This window comes from Glycine soja, chromosome 6, assembly GCF_004193775.1.
Source record: "Glycine soja cultivar W05 chromosome 6, ASM419377v2, whole genome shotgun sequence".
NCBI lineage: Eukaryota > Viridiplantae > Streptophyta > Magnoliopsida > Fabales > Fabaceae > Glycine > Glycine soja.
The window spans coordinates 473,928-493,908 of record NC_041007.1 but is presented as its reverse complement, the minus strand read 5'-3'; the positions used below and the strand labels follow the sequence as shown (position 1 = coordinate 493,908).

The window sequence follows — 19,981 nt, the reverse complement described above, 5'->3', positions numbered from 1 at the left end:
TTCTCTTTCTTTGTAAAGGTTACCATTGTACAGCGAAGCCAAATTGGCGTTCTTTGTGTATCTCTGGTATCCTAAAACAGAAGTAAGTATTTAACACCTTCATAATCATCATAGATAAATTACTTGTGTAAGTGCATGTTTAAATTTTAGTTTGAAGAATTCAAAAATATTTTAATTAATTTTCAAAGTAACAAAATTTTGATTCTTCATTTTGTGTAATGAAATTCCAAATTGTGCATTAAAATTAGCAAAATTATTTTCATTCTCATCCAAACATAGATGACTGTTATTTTCATTTTGGGTTTTGTGTACAAGTATTTCATGTTGGTGATAATGGCCTCAAGGTAGTGTTCATCTTTAGAATTCCTTCATCAGACTTTATATGGTGAAACATTAGAAGAAAATCGACGATAACTGTCTAGAGCTCAAAGTTAAGGCTATAGATTTTGTAGGATTTACTTGGCACGGGGCTTTGATTTGCGGCCAAAAAGGACTCGGTGGAATTCTAAACCGTGTTACTTCTCAGGCAACACTGCAGCCTCCTACTGATCAGGTGCACATGGACAAACAAGGCAGTTGCCGAGAAGTTACACTAATGAAGCAGATTGTGCAATGTATACTTTTAGGACACGTGCACCTTTAGTGTATAACTGTATATATTTATTAAGTTTTTATAACTGTATATATTTATTAAGTTTTCAGGTAGAAAAGGTTTTCATTTTTTATTCTTCATTTTTATTATTGCTGCAAGTTTTCTGTCCAGTAAATCATTATGTTTTTCAATCGTCCACCTCAATTGGATTATTGCAATAACAAGTCGGCTATATACAATGTGCGGACACACACACACACACACACACACACACACACACACACACACACACACACACACACACACACACACACACACACACACACACACACACGTGTATCCATATATCACAAATAACTATTTGTCACCTTAGGTGTTCATATATCTTTATCCAAGTTTAATTGGGATTTGACATGATACATCATCAATTGTTTGATGGACATTCAATATGTTATCCAACACCCAGGGAGAAAAAAATAAAAGAAATATTTGAAACTACAGTATATTATAATTAACGAGAGTATTTGAAACTTCCTAAAATAAATTAATATTTTAATTTGTGCAGTGTGTAGGATAGATGTTATTTTTCTATATTTATAAGAAATATTTTTAGTAGGTAGATATTGGTTGCCTTGATTAGCAGGTAGATACTAGGAAGTGAACGCCATTGGGCGTGGTTCGCGTGGAATGCAGAAGATGAACATCATAATTACAGGGAAACCTTCGTGAGTGAGGCCCACAATTCGTAAATGAGATGTAGTGTAACACCAACAGTAGGAAATTGCTTCCTGCACTTCCTATATTACTTTCGGAATTGTTTCCAGAATTAGAAATATGGGAAGTCCAGGAAGCAGTTCCGAGAATGCAGAAAAAATTACCCGACACGTATTATAAACGGATGAGACACGGTCCAGTCCAATACAAGAGTAAAAAAAATGGCCTAAGTCACGATCTACAAATGGGTTTATTGGCCTACAACATCTTTGTACTTTGTCCCGCATTTTATTTCATACCTAAAAATACGAGTCCATCTTAGATATTTTTAGTCTATGACGGATTGATTGATGGTTTACTTTGAGGTTTCTTACATTACGTGATAGGGAAAGTTCAAAAGTGACTTGTGAATTTGTATCATTTTATTATAACTTATTTTAATAAATTTTATTTTTTTTATGATTGGATTCAATATATAAATATTTGCATAATAAATTTATTAAATAAATTAAGTTACGTACACAAACACACAGAAAAGAGAGAAAGAATATATAAAATCACATCAAATCAAATAACTACTAAAAGTACAATGAATTTCACAAGGAGAGAGGTGGAAAAAGGACAAAGCAGGTCTGCTTGGTGGTGGATGAAGTAACTTTCCTTTCCATGACCTAAACAAACAGGACCAACGACCAACGTATTTTGAGCACATGTTGTGTTTACCCTTTTTCTCTTACATTTATATGATTAAAACTTACATGTATATACTTTGTTTGAGGAGCCACTTGTGGGGTTCACAGTTCACACTATCGCTGACTGATACAATAATAATGACCTTCCTCCTTTCCTTCCTCCACTGTTCTTAAACTCGTTAATAAACCAAACACAGGCAAAAGAGTGGTATTACTGTGTTAGTGTTACCTTACCACTCAGGCAAAATAATGGGGAGTAAGAAAAAAAATGGTGGAAAGGGAGAGATTGTGGATGGTTCCAAGATTATGGAGTTAGTTGGAAACGAGAAAGTTTTCAGCAACTTTGTGGACCATAAGTTTGATGAATTGGATAAAGACAGAGATGGGAAACTCTCCATGAAGGAGCTTGAACCTGCTGTTGCTGACATTGGTGCTGGTCTTGGTTTGCCTGCTCAAGGCACTAGTCCTGATTCAGATCACATTTATTTTGAGGTTTTCTTTTCTTTCTTTTTCTTGCCCAATAATCTCTACTTTTTTCCTTTTTTGGGATTTTGTCTTGTTTTTGTAAATATCTTGGATTGGAATCTTAGCAATGTTGTGTGTTGGGTGGGGGGGTTAAACATGAAAGAAGATATGCATGGCTTTATTTGAAAGGAAATTACCAATGACTAACAAGTCTTTTTCAATTGTTTATAATTCCCACTTAGAAAACAAGTCATAAGACTCAAATAGGTTGCTACATAGTGTCAAACCGACTTGCTACCAAGATTGATGTTGTAAGGGGCTACTTAGCTTTATTTGACATTTGTGTTGGCTTAAGCTTTGGCAGTATTCCGAATGCTTGTTATTTTAATTCTGTCCATGACAATTCTATCATGATGACTAAGAAAAAATTGTTAACTTATCATCAATATAATACTCACTACCGTCCTCTGATTTGTTTCGTTTTCCATGTCTTTTGGTTTCCATTTGTTAAAATTTTCTTTCTGTATATGTGGCCTATTTGCAGACTCTATAACTTTTTAATGCTTCAGATGTAGATGAAGAAGCAGTCTGTCTGAACTTGGGATAAAAAAAATCTTAAATGACAATATGCTTTTTAAAATTATTGTTTGTGTGATGCTTGCTTTCTAGAACAAGTTCTCTAAATTTTGACTTGTAGCTGGCCCCAGAGTATCATAATCCATGAACCATGTTACCTTGGTCGGTCCAGTGGAAATCTTCTTTTTCTGTTGCAATTGCTTGCCCTGCTCTATTTTGCTTTTTATTATCTCCCTGGAGAGAGAATCTGGTGATGTATCTAGTGGAAGAAACAATGTTAAGCTAGCAATTATAACTGCTAATATATGTTAAATTAATAGATTATATGTTAAACCATACTTGATCCTAGACCCTACTGCTGAAGAACTGGAAACTTTGTAGTTTATACTAGACTTTAGAGTAGCAAAAAGTTAATTTGTTATTATCGTTAATGATGAATTCCTGGGACCCAAACTGCTAGTGCTCCACTCCATCTGTGGACAAGTAAAGGTGTTCCTATAATGGCATACTTTGGCAAAAAGCAAATCCCTTACCTAATTATATGCTAAATATGGACAAACAATAAATACTTAAAAAATTAGAGTACAAGACATCTTAGCATACTATGTGGTTTTACCGGAGGGCTTTTTCCTTTGGTTATTTTCCTTTTATTCTGTTTGTTATGAAGTATGAAGTACTATTATGCTAGAACTATATATTGGACCAACAAAAACTACCTGGTGGGGTGTAATTTTAGCTAGAAATTGATTTTAAATAGGATCAATATGTGTTTGTGGGGTATATAGGTATTATTGGGTAAACCAAGATGAATCTGCATTCCTTATATTTTTTAGAATAAGAGTTTGATTTGTCATTATATTTTCAATATAAGTCCTCAAGTTCCTTTGATGATTTCTACATGTACTACCCAAATTTCCATGCATTAATTTGCACTACTAATTGAACAAGACTAAAAGAGTAGAAAATTTTGTTGACTTGTCCTAATAGGTCTTGAATGAGTTCACCCATGGCAAGCAAGAAAAAGTGAGCAAGACTGAGTTTAAAGAGGTTCTCTCAGACATTCTGTTGGGCATGGCTGCTGGACTAAAGCGAGACCCTATTGTTATACTCCGCATGGATGGGGAAGATCTCCTTGAGTTTGTTAATGGTCCAAGTTATGAAGCAGAAATGGCATCCATTTTCTCTCAGATTGAGTCCCCTAGTGGATCCTTTCGTGAACATGTAATTGAAGCTTTTGGGAGACTCACTGTTGATCAAGGAATTCCTCCAACATCAGATTCTTGGGTAAATGCAACTATTGTGTGCTTGAAAGATGTTTTTGTACATCAAAGGTGTTTTTGAAACTAGAATTTGTGTGATCGAAACATGGTTAAAATAGATTTCATTTAGAAATATGTTTCAATCTTGTTTCATTTCCTTACCCTCCTGACCTATCTTTTTTTTTTTCATCAAGGTTTTCAACAACATTGTGGATCCAGCACTATCTCAAGGTGGCCCTGCTTTGGACAAGCCTGCTTCTCAAGAGACATTTTTGGAAGAATTTAAGAAAGTCGCATTGAGCGTGGTTGATTTTCTTAAAGAGAAACCTGTCATTGTTGCCCACAGTGAAAACACATTTGATGGACGCGGTGTCAAGAGACTTTTATCCAACAAGTTTGAATTAGACAGGGTTTATTTTTATTTGTGACTCATTGCAATATCTTTCTCGTTTTGAATTTACTTTGTTTAAACATCCATACATGAAACTTACCAATCTATTGCGTGATGCAGACGTTGAACTTAGCTTTAGAGAATCTGCCAAAAGATCGCAATGGAAAAATATCAAAGGACTATCTGCGGGTGGCACTAGATCTGGTGTCTCCATCTGCTGGTTTACCTCCAGTTGGTGCAATTGAAGAGGTATGTTGCCAATCCATGCAGACAAAGCCAACCATCCACATTCCAACTTAGTTCAGATTCATCATCTATTTGTCAATTGCTTTCACTCTATTGAATTTTGTATGCTGCTGGATAAAGAACTAAACTAGGCTGAAAATATAGGAGATTTGTCACATGTTCTGTTGAAGTGTTCTTACTTAGTACCTTCATTTATAAGTGATTCTGGAGCAATTTGTTTTATGATACTCACTTAAAGCTCAAAAATCACTGTTGGCATGAATCAGTGCTACTGCTCTAGCGCTTATAGTAGAGATTGTCACATATTCTATTGAAATGTTCTTAATTAAAACTATTGTTTATAAATTGAGGCTGGTGCAATTTATTTTATGATACTCAATAAAAGCTCTAAAATCTTAGTCGGCATGAATCAGTGCTACTACTAGTGTTTATGTTCTTTAGGTCATGCCAGCATAGCATGAGATACAATGATGTCTTACAGTTTATGTTCATTGCATCTTCCTGAGCCAGAGATTGAAAACCCGTGTGTTTGATTTTACAGATTGATAAGGTCATTGTTGAAGCCTTTAAGATGGTGAATGCAGAGGACACCAAGACAGTTAAAGAAGACGAATTTAAGAAAATTTTAACTGAAATACTGGGTAGTATCATGTTGCAGTTAGAAGGCAATCCCATATCTGTTTCTTCAAATTCAGTTGTGCATGAGCCTTTAGGCTCATCTTCTACACTCTTGCAGCCATCTTCTAGTGAAACAGCATAACTGTCTCAAGTTTGTGACGGATCAAAAACCAAGTACAATAAGAATTTTTATTCATGGAAATTGTTACGGAAATAGTTTGTCTTTAAAGAATTCACTTTGTATGATGTGGATTATTTATGAATCTGAAAATTATAGAATGCCATGGAAAGAAAAAAAAATTGTTAATTATCCCTTGCCGGGCTTGTTTATCACCTCAGTTGTAATTTAGATAGATGTGCTGTAGGCAGTTGGTGGCAACATAAAAAAAGAGAATATAATAATATGGCATACATTTTTCGAATCACTCTCTTTGAAAATACAATATACCAGCAATAAGGACTAAGGAGCAAAGAAAAAGTTGTAAATATAAATTAATATGGATTTTGTTAGGCACACACCGTTTGTTTTACCTTTGTTTTTGCATACAATTACAGGGATCAACAGGCAGAGGCAAAAAAGTTGTAGAAATTTGGGATGTAGGACTATGCCGGCTAGAGGATACCTTAAGTACCTAAAATATTTTTTTTAAAAGAATATGCAATGACGAAACATGTATTTAATACTTCTTTTATGAACAACTGATCATGGGCAACAATGGAAGCAAGGAGTTTTCGTTAAGAGTTATTGTCCATCAAACAGCTTGTTTCATAAATTATTATTTGACTTGTGTAAAGGCATAACTACTTAACTAGGCATAGTGTTGCATCTTTTACATGAATTTTAAAACATGTCAAACAATATTTTAAATTATTCTATTTTCTTCTTTCATTTTTTTTCCAATTGGATAACAATTTTTTTATTTATCTCGCGTATGGTAAAAAAACCAGCTCAGCATTCATGCAATACCCATTCGTACTATATGGACTAGTGCAAAACCTGCAGACTTATGGACTACTATGACAGTTTTTATTATTATTCCCAGCAAGATGCAAATTAGATGGCTCAAATATGCAATTGATGAAAGCAACTCGCCCTCTCATAAAACTTAGTTATTGAAATTAATTATCAAATAATTGAAGCCCAGTTGTCCCTCCCTAAAGAAAATCGGCTACTATACTGGTTGGGTAGTGATGTAGCATCACATAGTTGTTGGGACATGGGAGCGATTGGATAGTGTGTGTGTAGCTGCGTATAAATCTAGGTCATGGATAAGTTTTGGACACAACCTAGGAAATATGTCCCTTCTTGTTCTCCACAATTGACACTGTCACCAACACGTGATCTCCTCGATGAAACATAATATCACACTTGAATCCTAATTAACAAGACCACTAGACACTTTGCTTTAAAAGTATATCATCGTCCAATCAAAATTTCACTATCATATTTATAATTTTGGAATTCTTTTATATACTTTTAGTTTTTAATATGAATTACATTTCCTTATCCTTTTGGAATCCAATGCTTTCTCTGTAGTGTTGTACTTGGGTACCGCTGGCTCATCATAAATTGCAGCTATATGCATGGTGAACATTTCCAGGTATATATGCTTTTATGAAACATAATATGTACGTGTAGATGATAACTAGACCACTAGACAATCACAATTCATTTTGAAAAAGGCTCATTATAGTCCAATCAAAAAATATTTCTTGTTAAAAAAATGTTCTATATCTTAAAAAAATAAAACAGTTTTAGATTATCATCCAATCATAAATTATTATATATGATAAAATTATTAACTATAACTATTTTAAAAATCATACAAACAATAATTTTTTCTAATCATAAAACTCATTATTTTTATACCGAAGACAATTGTTTTGCGTTTTATTGTAATTTGTAAGTTATGTTTTTATCTTTTGGAATCCAGTAGTTTCTGAGTGAGTGTACATTTGTACCTCATTTTGGGTATATGCTAAACAGAAAGGACTTGACAGAAGCAGCCGCCGTCCTCAATGAGGACCTGTTCATACCATTATCATACAATATGTTTTCAACAGAAAGAACTAGGTAGTTTTTATCTTCATCTTCTCTGTTTTGAAAAATGAAAATGCTTGCCAAAAAGTAGCAGATATATTTTCCTTGTTAGTTGATTTTGGTCATTTTTTTTATAGAGGTCATAACATGTTTTGCAAAACATAAGAAATAAGAAATAAAAAAGAAAGATAAAATTCGTTGCAAGAATTAAATATGTATGCTCATAATTTATGTTTTCATGATGAATTGATATGATTTGGAGACTTCATTTACACTATTTAAACGCATCTAGTTATCCAAAGATAAATAGACCAATCTCAATCCATTTAGATATTTAATGTCTTTTGAAGGTTCGGCAGCTAGTGGACAAAGGCAAGAAGCCGTGCCTCAGAACAGGGGAAATTAAAATATCAAGCTCAACCATTAATTTCCTAGTAAACTTAGGGTTTGAAGAGAGGAATTTTGCTATTTATGGTGAAATTAAATAGAATGTACTCATCATCCCTACTGATCTAATCTTTTTAATCTTGTTATTCAATCGATTTTCCACTTTTCATCATTATATGAAAGTAACATATCGATCAATGACTTCATTCTTATGTCTAATTAAATAAACCTTTGTATTTAAAAATAGAAAAATCATTATAAGGTTATGAAAAAAAATCTCCTTCTTTTGTCATAGTTTGTTTTAAATCTCCTAGGTTAGTATGAATTAAACTAAGGGATTTATATTCACATTGCATAGAGTCCTGATCACAACTCATACATGAACTTGTTCGAGAGGAAAATATTTTCTAGCTTAAGATCCTCTAATTGCTTGTGATATTCATTGATTTGGACCATAATGTCCTTCTTCTATATCATCTCCTAACAGTAATTTTTTTTTATAATGAACCTTTGCCTTCCAACATCTTTGATTGTGTACTTAGGGTCATGGAGTCCCAAATCTCCTTTTCTTTGTTGTAGAAACAATAGGATCTAAGAGTTTAGAGTTCACATACCTTATTCGCATAGGTTCACTGCTCAATTTGTTTGCAATTAGCAACGGAGTTAGGCATTGGGTTCGTAAAAGATGCATTTCTGCCTCCTACAAAAGTTTTGGCCGACACGTCTGAAAACGATTTGTCATATGTGACCAACAAAAGTAAGAACAATCAATTATGGAACATAGGGTTCAATCACTTCAATGTGATGTCTGTTAGCTATTAAGTTCTTGAAATTGTTGTTGCCTTACACAAAAACTACAATTTGATCTTTGAAATCATGAACTAAACTTGAGACATATGAAACTCAAACTATTGTTAAGGATTTATTTGTGTGTGATGCGCACAAGTTTCCATAATTTAATAGATTCTTCCCAATATTAATTAGGGTAACAAAATTGACAAGATTTAATGATGATAAATCCAATTAAGGGTCATATAGGGCGGATTCTAGTATGCAAGGCCAATGTGTAAGACATGTCAAAAATTTTTTTTACTCATTTGATATTTTTTTTAATCAAAAGGCTAAGATTTTTTTCATCTTTTTTCTATTTTTCTTTTTCTTGTTTCTGTCCTTTTACCATTTTATCCCTTTGTCCCCATCTCTCCCTCCCTCCCTCCCACCCATTTGATTCTGATCTCCTTTGTCGTATCTTCGACTAGATTTCCGACCGTCGACCCCACCATCCCTCCATTCTCTTTGTCTGTCACAATGCAAAACTCACCCAACGTCTTCGTTGCTCCGCCACCGCTCCCCTTCCCTCCGCCGTGGAGCCCTGCCGGCCAAATAAACGTCATCCCCTTCCCACTGCTGCCACCCTTCGTCAGAGCTCCCAACTCCATCTTCCAAATCACTGTCCTCCCCTTCCCGTCGCCGCCACCGTTCGCTGGACCTCCAAGCACCGTAGATCTCTCCCCGCCCGAATTCCTGCTCGCACTCCTCGCCGTCGTCACCATCCTGGCACTAATCTATACCTTCATCGCCACCGGGAACCCTCCTCCGGCGAGCCCTCCGTCGCGTCGGAAGTGTCCCACCACTACCTGGCGGCGGAGGGAGGGGGAGGGGGAGCGGTGGCGGAGCAGCGATAACGGTGGGTGAGTTTTGCATTGTGACAGAGAAAGAGAGTGGAGTGAAAAATCTCGTCGGAGATACAATGGCGAAGGTGATCGGAATCGCAACGGGTGGGAGAGAGTGAGAGATGGGGAGAGAGGGACAAAATGATAAAAGGAGAAAAATGAAAAAAATCTTAATCTTTAATAAAAAAATAATATATCCAATGGTTTAAAAAAACTTTTAGACCTGTCTTGCACATGCAAGACTTCTTTTAATCCATGTTGAAGAGTTTTTCAAATAACTTTTTAACATTATACAAAGTCCTCTAACCCCGCATTCAAACCCGATCACTTTCTGATAAGGAAGACTTAGTAAAATAACGGTCGCACAAAAAATTAATTTTTAGATAAATTCAAAATTGAAATTTAATTTAATTTTAGAAAATAATTAATGAAAAAATCGAAGAGATCATAATTTGCATGGCACTACGTCCACACAAGATTTTTTTATGTTAGGTTCAGATTATAATAATTTCTTAAATAATATTTTATAATTAATTTATATCTTTTACTTATATTTTTAAAATGAATTTTGTAACTTAATAGAAGTTAGAGAAATATTTTTTTCATTTGCTTTGGATGGGGGGATGGGGGAGGGGTTCGGGGGATTTTTTTTTTTTTTTGAAAGCAATTCAGCCGAATAATAGGCATTGAATAATAAGACTAATTTTTTCTCTGTTAATAAAAAGTTCATCTTAAAACGTAATTTAAGATCTAATTTAATCTTATAAAATTAGAAAGTTATCCTTTACTTACATAATCTAATTTGATCATATTACTGATTAATTAATGTGAGATCTTCAAAAGTTCATTTTGAAATGAAAAGTGTTAGGCTTAATTCCAACCATGTTAAGATTACTTTTGGCGACCTTGTGCATGGTTTCAGTGGTAACTAGAGGTAGGAACAACAATGCATAAAGCTGTCTCAATAAGTAATGACAGGTCAAGAAAAACATTTCACCAAGTCTGGTGCATTAGCAAGTTTTGGTCAAGAGGATTTATTTGTAATTTGTAACTCGGCAAGCATTAGAGTGGAATCTTTGAAGGGTTCCTATAATACTGGCCAAATTCAGGATTTGTCTAGTCATAATAGGTAGCTGATATTTCCAATGACCCCTTGTTTGATCCGAGTACTATAATAAGAAGCAACAGATTACGGGTTTCTCTAGATTGATACACAACTAATTAAATAAAAAGGCACCCAAACCTACCCATTGTCAACGGAAAAAATGGTTCTGAATGTTCATCGCGTATATTCTCCTACGCTGAATTCGATAATACTCTTACTTGCTCTCTGCACTTTATCAGGCAATGAATGCACTTCTCCTTTATCTGCTGCTTTTTTTTTTCTTCTTCCATCTTTTCTCCTTTGCTCATTTTTTTCGTTCTCAACCTTCTTTGCAGATTGCTATGACCCGTTGGATCCTAATGGAAACATTTCCGTAACTTTTGACATCCTCGAACGTACTACAGATAATGGATATCTGGTAAGTAGAATCACACTCTGAAACCTCATTTTGATTTTTGAATCACATATTTAGTAGCTTGAGAGTTATTTATGAAAGTTCCCCGGGAGCTTGAGAAATTATACACTGAAAGGACAAAAATATATATTAAGAATAATCTAGATTGAATGTTTTGTGCAGGCAAGGGTGACCCTTGAAAACTACTATCAATATCGGCATGTAGAGAAACCCGGGTGGAAACTAGGATGGACGTGGGCTAACAATGAAGTGATATGGTCAATGAGTGGTGCCATAGCAACTGATAGAGGGAATTGTTCATCTTACAGTGGTTCTCAGATGCCACATTCATGCAAGAAAGATCCCACCATAGTTGATCTCTCTCTAGATGTCTCGCAAAACAGGTCAGAGCATTGTTGCCGTGGTGGTCTCCTCTCTGCCTGGTCTATTGATCCTTTCAATGCCTTCTCTTCATTTGAACTTGAAGTTCGCAACGTGGGAGATAACAACCCACTTGGACAAGCTCCTAATAATCTTACATTGATGGCCCCAGGTCCTGGTTACACTTGTAGCCCCCTTCTTGACACTGATCTCTCTGTCTCCTCAGATTTTGGGGGACTAAGACAAGTTCCTGTTCTCAGTAAGTTACACTTTTTATGTCATGTAAACTCAATCCAATTTCCCTCAAATAGAATAATTAAGAAAGGATTTTATTTCCATGTAGTCATGCACAATAAATGTAAAAGATTTTTCACTGTGAATCAATTGAAAGTAATTATTACAAAACTAAACAATCTTAGCATGAGAATCTATGATTTTAATTTAAATGACAGTATATGATTAGTGTTCTTAGCACACGTTTAACATTTTGCATTTCAGGAACTTGGAAGTCAACATGTGCATACTCCAGTTTCATAGCAAACACAATACCGGTATGCTGTGTTTCCCTCTCATCATTTTACAACCCTGCCATCACATCTTGCCGTAATTGCAGTTGTGGATGCAGAGAAGCAGATAAAAGTACAGCATCTTGCATAAGGTGTATTTCAATTTCAATTGCTTGCATTTGTGAGCTCGCCGTTACTATAATTCTCTCACCTTATTCATTTGTGTGCTTATCTAACCAGGCCTAGTTCCTTGCCACGGTCTAATGGAGACAACACAATTGATGAAATAATAGAATGCACCGACCACATGTGCCCAGTTCGAGTCCATTGGCATTTCAAGAACAACTATATGAACCAATGGAGGGTGAAGCTTACAGTTTCTAACTACAATTACAACAGAAACTACTCAAACTGGAACGTGCTGGTTCAACATCCTGGTTTCACCCAAAAAGCAAGAACTTACAGCTTCAACAGCACTAGACTTCCTACCCTTGGGCTCCAAGGTACTTTCTTATTGTAGACCACTTCCTATCATTGATGATACACTGCATTAATTAACAATAATATTTAATCAAAAGAAGTATTTAAGTTTTTACACAACTTGAACCATTAGATTTGTTGTCACCATCATCATAAGTATCTGTTTAGTTTAGAATATAACAGAAGTACATAGCCCAATATTCATGACAATGTATAGACTATATTCCTTACATTGATACACAAATTAATTAAGAAATAAATTTCTGGCAGATGGAGTTTCCCTTTTTTGGGGGATAGACTATTACAACAATGAGCTAGTGCATTCTGATAAGGGTGTTGTGGGTCTTGTGACAACAGAAATACTATTGGATAAAGATCCAAATTCTTTCACAGTAAGTAATGGATGGGCATTTCCGAGAAGAATATATTTCAATGGGGAGAACTGCGAAATGCCTTTACCTGACACGTTTCCAATGTTACCCAATGGTAGCTCCAGTTTAAGAGCTACTTACTGTGGTTTCAGTCTTTTATTTATCCTCTTGTTTCTTGCCCTACTACTCCTTTAATTTGGTTTTGAACATATATACCTCATTTTTGAAGAATCCTGTGTGTTTTCTTGTAATACATTTATGTCGATTGAAAATTGTAGTTGTATCTTGTTTGTACAACACATGCAAATTCATTGTCAACTATGTGTTAATTTATTACTCATTCCTGAGATATGTTGGTAATAAACTTTCTAATGTATTTTTTACAATTATTGGTTAAAATTCATTTAAAGTCATAAAATTTAATTACTCAAAGTCATAAAATTTTGAGTATGTGATGCTTATTTAACGAGGTTCATTTGGGAAGTCATAATTTCACAGTTTAAATAATTTTTAATCAATATATTTAAAAAAAAATTAATAATAGAAAAATATGCTAAAAGAGATGCATTAAAAAATATGTTGCCAATGCTATTTTTTTTAACTTTTGTTCATAAGAACGTAAGTCAAACATATTTTGCTACCTTAGTCCTTAAAAATATAGTATCTTTTTCAGAAATTTATTTATCCATTTCGTAAAATCTCTTCCAAATTGCCTCTTATATTATTTTTTTACCAAAATATATATCATTAATTGTTTTACATTTTTAGTCAATAAACAATAATTATTGTAAAGTAATAACAAAAAAATTTATATCTATTAAAAAATAATAGATGGAAAAAAAAGTAGTGTAATGATATGTTGTATCATAAATTAAAGAAAAAATTTAAACTAAAATTATACAGTAGGAAATGGAGAAGGACCAATATTTGTTCAATACTCCTTAATAAATAAAGGAGCAATAAATGATGAGAGAATGAATATTCGTTTTAACCGTTATTAGGGATTTCACAAAGTTTATAAAATTGTTTGATAGAAATTAGTTTTTTTAATCATAAAAAAATGAGAGTAGGGACCTCTCAATCCATCATGAGTCATCCAAAAACAAAAGAATAAATTACAATTTCATCAATCAATATTATTAAGACACTAGCACGATTTTTATAATAACTATTTCTTTAAAAGTTATATTAATAATTTTTTATTTATTAACAATGTTAATTTTTTACTCTAAAAATACAAAAAGAAGTTGTATTTTTTTAAATAAAAAATTAATAATTTATAAAATTTTATATCAAAAATAATTATTACTTCACACATCAAAATATATATATATATATATATATATAAAAGATAATTTTTAATTATAACTTATTAATCAAATTGAACTAAAAAAAATAAGCGTCCAAAAGCATTTGTTAACATATTTTCTTAGTAAGAGTAAAGTTAACAAAATAAATATAGGCATATTTTTAGATTAAAGTCTAATTATATGTATTCTAACTAAAACTAATAAATGCACATTACCAAATTATATATATAAATTAAAACTTATTTTAAAAATAAGAAATTCATTTAATCATTTTTAAAATTATATATTAAGAAGTTTTTTTTTCTCAATTTTTTGATTTATCAAAAAATTAAGAGATCTTGATTAATTTAAAGTTTAATCGAGAATTAAGTAAAATTTTATTAAAAATTAAACTATAGTGAAGAATTCAACCTTAATCTTAATCCATTAACGTTGAAAATAATTTATCCTTTTTAAGATAACATTGAGAATAGTTATTGCTTCACCACAAACTTAAAATTATATTTTTATGTCCCTTTGGTCTTACCGAAAATAACGTGTAATTTAGCTTTCATCCAAAAGCCAGTAATAACGTGTTCATTTCTCGAAAAAAAAAAAGGTTTTATTTTGTTTTATTTACGGTCTTTATCATAGAATCATTTTGTGTGATCCGTAAATTAAGTTACTTGTTCTTAATTTCTGCTAATATATTGTATCGTCTGCGCTTGAGGACCAATCAGTGGAAGAAACCATGGCTGCCCAACCCAAACCTCAGAACCGACCCATTTCTAATATCGTCTTCGTCGTTGGTACCTTAATTACGATGCTATATATGTTATCATGTTGACTTTTTTATGTGATCGTCTTAACTCAATGTTAATATTAGTATGGAATGAATAACAGCTATGCAGACGGAGGCACTTCCCATCGTCAACAGATTCCAGCTCACTGAGGACCCTCACTCCCCGTCGGTCTCACTCACTCTCTTTTCTTTGGGTTTAAGATCACTTACTCTAATTAGTTAATCACACACTTTTTCCTTTCTTTTTATTTTTATTTGGTTAAATATATTTTATTACATTAAATTTTAAAAATTTCATTTTTATTTTTCTTATGTTTTTGAAATTTTTATTTTCATCTTTTAGTAGCAACGATTAAAATAAGTGATTCAAAATTTAAAGGGTTGATAAAACATAATTAACCTGTTTTAATTAATTATCTATTTATTTATTTTATGGAGGTGTTGAAGGAAAATGGACCTTTGCTTTTCATGTATTTACATTGATTGAAGTGTCTATCTATGCACAATGGTGTAGATTTCCGCAAGGGGCTCCTTGGGTCCATTATCATGGGACATTCAAAGATCTCAATATAAACTTGATTTGGACTGGGAATGATCCAACTTTGGGTAAGATGTATATTTGTTCTTTTCATTTTGATGCTTACTTCACCACTTCTAATTCTAACTACTCAAAAAGTTATAGGTAGCTTTTAAAGCTACTATCACTTGTTAAATTCGTTTTTTATTCTTCACAAGCGTATGGCAAAATTGCAATGGATTGCGTTCTTAATTATATTTATGATGTATTGATTGTTTGGAAGAAATTAGATGAGCGGGGGAAAATGAATATTGCTATCTCAATCAAAATTGTTACGGCCAAATATAAAAAAACAGGGTTTTTGCTGAGCTTTATCAAGCTTAGACTTTCTTTGTTTTGTTGTATATGTGTGTTAGTTCGAATATGTGTTAGAATAACTATATCATGCCCCTACTACACGTCTTCAAGGAACATGAAGGAAAGTGTTGTTAGTTTTCATTTGATTAGTCCTGGTCGATTTCTTTCAGGGGTTGATAGTATAGGCACGATACCATCTGCTCTTGCAACATATGCTGCTATTCTAGCATTACAACCAGACTTGATCATCAATGCAGGCACCGCTGGTGGCTTCAAGGTGGGCACTGTCTTGTCCCAAGCAATTCTAGTTTTTTGTTCCAAAATGCCTATATGTTGCCTTTTTTAGATCTTTTCCTAGTTTAGCTAGTTTTGATCCCCTTTCATGTGTAACTATTGTCCTATGCGTTTTAAATAAACATTTCAAAGAAAATAAAATCTTGACACCGCAATCTATGTTAAATAATGTTCCTTATATTCTTCTATAAAAAATCTATAATAAATGAACTTCCAACAAAAGTGATCAAAACCAATTAATCTAAAGCATTATTTGTAATCAATAATTAATGGTCATTGATTTTATGTCTTATATTTTTATATATTTTTGTAATCAAGAAATGGATTGAACTAAAATGTATGACTATTTTAAGTGGATTGACAACTTGACTTTGGTCTGTTGATGACAAGCTTAAGTTTTACCAGCATCTAAAGTTGTTCTACTTTCCACCATTGGTTAACATGTATCAAATAGTAACTCTTTAAAGTAAATTAAAATCTTATGATGATTATGTATGTAGCAAAAAATATTATGATGCAGCTATATGCTTTCGCATATTCATGAACATTTTTTTCTAAGTAGTGTTCATTGTTGAATGCTTTCAGGCCAAAGGAGCTAGTATTGGTGATATTTTTGTTGTATCGGAATGTGCTTTTCATGACAGAAGAATACCTATACCTGTAAGTGTTATTCCTCTTGGTAGTTCTTGATTGTTTTGTCTTTTGCACTCTTCTCTACTTGACTTAAAGTGTAGTTGACTATGGCAAGTTTATATTGAAGACTGCAATGAATGGAATAATCTTTTGGTAGTGGTGGTGTTCTCTTATTATGTATGTGATAGGGGAGAAGTGGGAAAGAGGGTAAGAAAATATATCCTTTCTCTAGTTTTGGCTTTTGTTCTATCTTATGTGGGATACTTTGTCCTTCTTTTTGACATGCATCTTTTTTTTCCTTCCAGTAATATAATTTTACCTAGGAAAAGAATTATAATGATTTCAGCATCATATACCTCATCATGCGTTATTGTCTCTTTCGACAATCAAGAAAAACAAGAGTAAGAGTAAGGTGGTTGACCTGTATTCTATAAGTATGTCAAGTTGGGTTTTGAAGACTTCTAATGTGTTGGCTAATTAATCAAGCGGATTAAATAGTATTTTTCTTTTAAATTTTGCTATTAGCCCAGTTTAGAATCTTATTAAGAAACTACTTGCATAGGGACTTGCAGTAATATATTTCAATATTTTTTGGTCCATACTTGTGGATTATAAATTTCAAAACTTCTGTTGAGATATTTCGTTTGTGAGATGAATGCTAAATAGATACTTGCTTTCATTTTCAAATTAATTTTTTAATAAACCTTCACATTTATTTTTTTAACCTTTTTTTTTCATGCTTGCTATGTACTAAGGTAGAAGTTTTGCCGTCAACATCAATATGTGATGTCTTGCAGATTTTTGATCTGTATGGAGTGGGTCTTCGTAAAGCCTTTGAAACACCCAAACTTGTAAAGGAGCTTAATCTAAAGGTGAGTACTATTTGATAAAATGTATATGCTTCTGCAGAAAACAAAACTCTTCATAACAGTTAGTCTTGTTCAAAATTCATATTGCCAACCCAATTCCCTTGATATTACAATATATTTTGCCATCTGAATTATGTGCCATTTGGTAACCAGATTACCTGGATTGAAGAATTGCCCATGTTTGTGAAGTTTGTGCCTTTGAGCACAAAAATTATCTTTCCTGTTTCTATGATTCTCTTGGTTTGACATTGATTTTGACTAGGAGTTCATTTCGGATTAGTTTTTCATACTGACATCATATGCATATATGGTGACTTCAAGGATTAAATTTGAAGCCAACATATAATAATGTGCATATTGTATTTGTAGACTAGTTTATGAATTGATATGCCTTAACGGATAAACATTTCTGCTTATACAATGGAGAGTTATAAGTTCAAGTCATTTTCACTTGTCAGTCTCATATGCTATCAATAGTAAATCATAAATGAATGAAGAAAACAAACCATTTTATGCCAATGTAAGAAAAATTGTTAAGCTTCCGCCAAGTTGTTGGCTTTTTACTTTGTTCAGGTCATTAATACCTTTACTTACGTGTGTTATTTTGAGGCAGATCTTGGTATAGCTTGAGTTTGGACTTATACCCAATTTAGAGGGAATTGAATGGAACTGGTTTTTCTTACATTAGCGTTGGTGTATGAGGAGGTTGCCAATGTATTGCTGCCTTGGCATTGATAATCTAGCTAGTAAATAGATAGCTTTAACCTCGATAATAATGATAGTAGTAGTAGTAGCTCACATTCTCACAACATAAAGATTCTACTCTGAAACGAGGTTATGTTCCATAATCCATTTTACATTTCAAAGTCAAGTATGCATATTTCAGGTGGCTAAATTGTCTACTGGTGACTCTTTAGACATGACACAGCAGGATGGATCATTAATAATTGCAAATGATGCCACAGTTATAGATATGGAGGTAACCTGATTATTTGTGTTATACCTTGGGACATTCCGCTCATCTATTGGGAATGGAATGAATCCACATATTCACAAGTAACATCTTGTATCATGAAACAAAATCCCCATTTAAATTGCAGAGGACTGAATAACTAGTAGTTGTTCTCATGTTTCCTTTGTGGAACTTAACTCCCCCGTTTCAACTTTTTCTCCAGGGAGCTGCTATTGCTTATGTTGCCGACCTACTGAAAGTTCCTGCAATTTTTATAAAAGCCGTGACTAATAACGTTGATGATGACAAAGCAATTGTAGAAGAATTCCTGCAGAATTTGGCAGCTCTAACTGTTGAACTTGGTCTGGCGGTCGAACAAGTTATTAATTTTATTAATGGAAAGTGCATATCTGAACTTTGACAACCCAATTTCACCTTATCCTAGAAGAATATATTTCAACGGGGAGAGCTGCGAAATGCCTTAACCTGACAAGTTTCCTATGTTACCAGATGGTAGCTCTAGTTTAAGATCCACTTATTGTGGTTACAGTATATACAGAATTTTTGTTTCACGACATACTTTATGGATCTTTAATCTTACCCTCCCCAAAAAAATATATTTCCAATCATTGGTTTTATTTATAGATTTTGTCAAATTTATTGATAAATACATTTTGTTAAAAATTAAGGATAAATAATAAGTTCACGTAGTCAGAAAAGTAAATTCAATCGAAATTTTGTCAAAATTCAAATGTATTTATTAAATACTTTCAAATTGCTTAATGTGTTTATATTTATCCAAAATGTAGAACCACGTGTTTATTCCGCTTAAAAACAAGTGTCTTTTTTTTTTAATCATGGTATTACTATAAAAAGTTTTCATTGAAAATGATTTATATCATACACAAGAGTCAATTAGAGGCAAGCTTTGAACCATTAGGATTTACTTATCACTCGGTTGAGAATTCGATAGTCAAAATTTTTTATTTTTTTCTGTATGAATTAGAAAATTAAGACAAAAAAAAAATTACATCATCTCTCTTGGTAATCCTGGTCGATCAGGAGTTGGAGGCATCATCAGAAACTCCATTGGTGACTGGTGCACAGGATTTCCAGGGTATTGTGGTGTTAATATTATTTTGAATGCAGAATTACAGGCCATCTATTATGGGATAAATCTTGGTCTGTCTGTTGGTTTCACCAGTATCCATGGACAGATTCAGATTGGGATGAGAGGGGGGCAATAAAAAAATCATCCAACAATTATACATCTTAGTAGGAAGCTACTAAGAGTTTAGAATTGTATGAGCATGTGGGGAAGGGTGCAGAAATAATTGAACATGAGAGCATGAAAAGACTGTGCAGTTGCGGTCTGAT

At 33.1% G+C, this 19,981-nt stretch overlaps 3 protein-coding genes across 6 annotated transcripts; all 3 read left to right on the top strand.

Moving 5' to 3' along the window:
* Positions 1-2,060: 2,060 nt before the first annotated feature.
* Positions 2,061-5,866, top strand: LOC114414441. The gene is made up of 5 exons (XM_028378709.1): positions 2,061-2,490; positions 4,027-4,323; positions 4,493-4,708; positions 4,810-4,938; positions 5,477-5,866. Exons 1-5 carry the CDS (start codon positions 2,248-2,250, stop codon positions 5,693-5,695), a joined length of 1,104 nt encoding a protein of 367 aa, XP_028234510.1. The 5' UTR covers positions 2,061-2,247; the 3' UTR covers positions 5,696-5,866.
* A 5,011-nt stretch (positions 5,867-10,877) lies between these two features.
* LOC114414008 (COBRA-like protein 2) lies at positions 10,878-13,190 on the top strand. The gene is made up of 6 exons (XM_028378387.1): positions 10,878-10,998; positions 11,095-11,177; positions 11,337-11,793; positions 12,033-12,192; positions 12,281-12,543; positions 12,791-13,190. Exons 1-6 carry the CDS (start codon positions 10,920-10,922, stop codon positions 13,084-13,086), a joined length of 1,338 nt encoding a protein of 445 aa, XP_028234188.1. The 5' UTR covers positions 10,878-10,919; the 3' UTR covers positions 13,087-13,190.
* A 1,638-nt stretch (positions 13,191-14,828) lies between these two features.
* LOC114414439 (5'-methylthioadenosine/S-adenosylhomocysteine nucleosidase 1-like) lies at positions 14,829-19,246 on the top strand. 4 transcript variants are annotated; one of them, XM_028378706.1, is made up of 8 exons: positions 14,829-14,989; positions 15,084-15,147; positions 15,497-15,588; positions 16,027-16,133; positions 16,736-16,810; positions 17,581-17,655; positions 18,539-18,631; positions 18,828-19,246. In XM_028378706.1, exons 1-8 carry the CDS (start codon positions 14,932-14,934, stop codon positions 19,023-19,025), a joined length of 762 nt encoding a protein of 253 aa, XP_028234507.1. In that variant the 5' UTR covers positions 14,829-14,931; the 3' UTR covers positions 19,026-19,246. The 4 variants fall into 4 exon arrangements, with proteins under 4 accessions (XP_028234507.1, XP_028234506.1, XP_028234509.1 ...); XM_028378705.1 differs by having other exon boundaries at positions 17,539-17,655; XM_028378708.1 differs by lacking the exon at positions 18,539-18,631.
* The last annotated feature ends 735 nt before the right edge of the window (positions 19,247-19,981 follow it).

Coding starts and splice junctions, on each gene's coding strand:
- LOC114414441 (XM_028378709.1), top strand. CDS start 2,248: ATGGGGAGTAAGAAAAAAAATGGTGGAAAGGGAGAGATTGTGGATGGT. Junction 2,491..4,026: donor CAGATCACATTTATTTTGAG/GTTTTCTTTTCT, acceptor TTGTCCTAATAG/GTCTTGAATGAGTTCACCCA. Junction 4,709..4,809: donor ACAAGTTTGAATTAGACAGG/GTTTATTTTTAT, acceptor TGCGTGATGCAG/ACGTTGAACTTAGCTTTAGA.
- LOC114414008 (XM_028378387.1), top strand. CDS start 10,920: ATGGTTCTGAATGTTCATCGCGTATATTCTCCTACGCTGAATTCGATA. Junction 10,999..11,094: donor TGCTCTCTGCACTTTATCAG/GCAATGAATGCA, acceptor CCTTCTTTGCAG/ATTGCTATGACCCGTTGGAT. Junction 11,794..12,032: donor AAGACAAGTTCCTGTTCTCA/GTAAGTTACACT, acceptor TTTGCATTTCAG/GAACTTGGAAGTCAACATGT.
- LOC114414439 (XM_028378705.1), top strand. CDS start 14,932: ATGGCTGCCCAACCCAAACCTCAGAACCGACCCATTTCTAATATCGTC. Junction 16,134..16,735: donor GCACCGCTGGTGGCTTCAAG/GTGGGCACTGTC, acceptor GAATGCTTTCAG/GCCAAAGGAGCTAGTATTGG. Junction 18,632..18,827: donor CCACAGTTATAGATATGGAG/GTAACCTGATTA, acceptor CTTTTTCTCCAG/GGAGCTGCTATTGCTTATGT.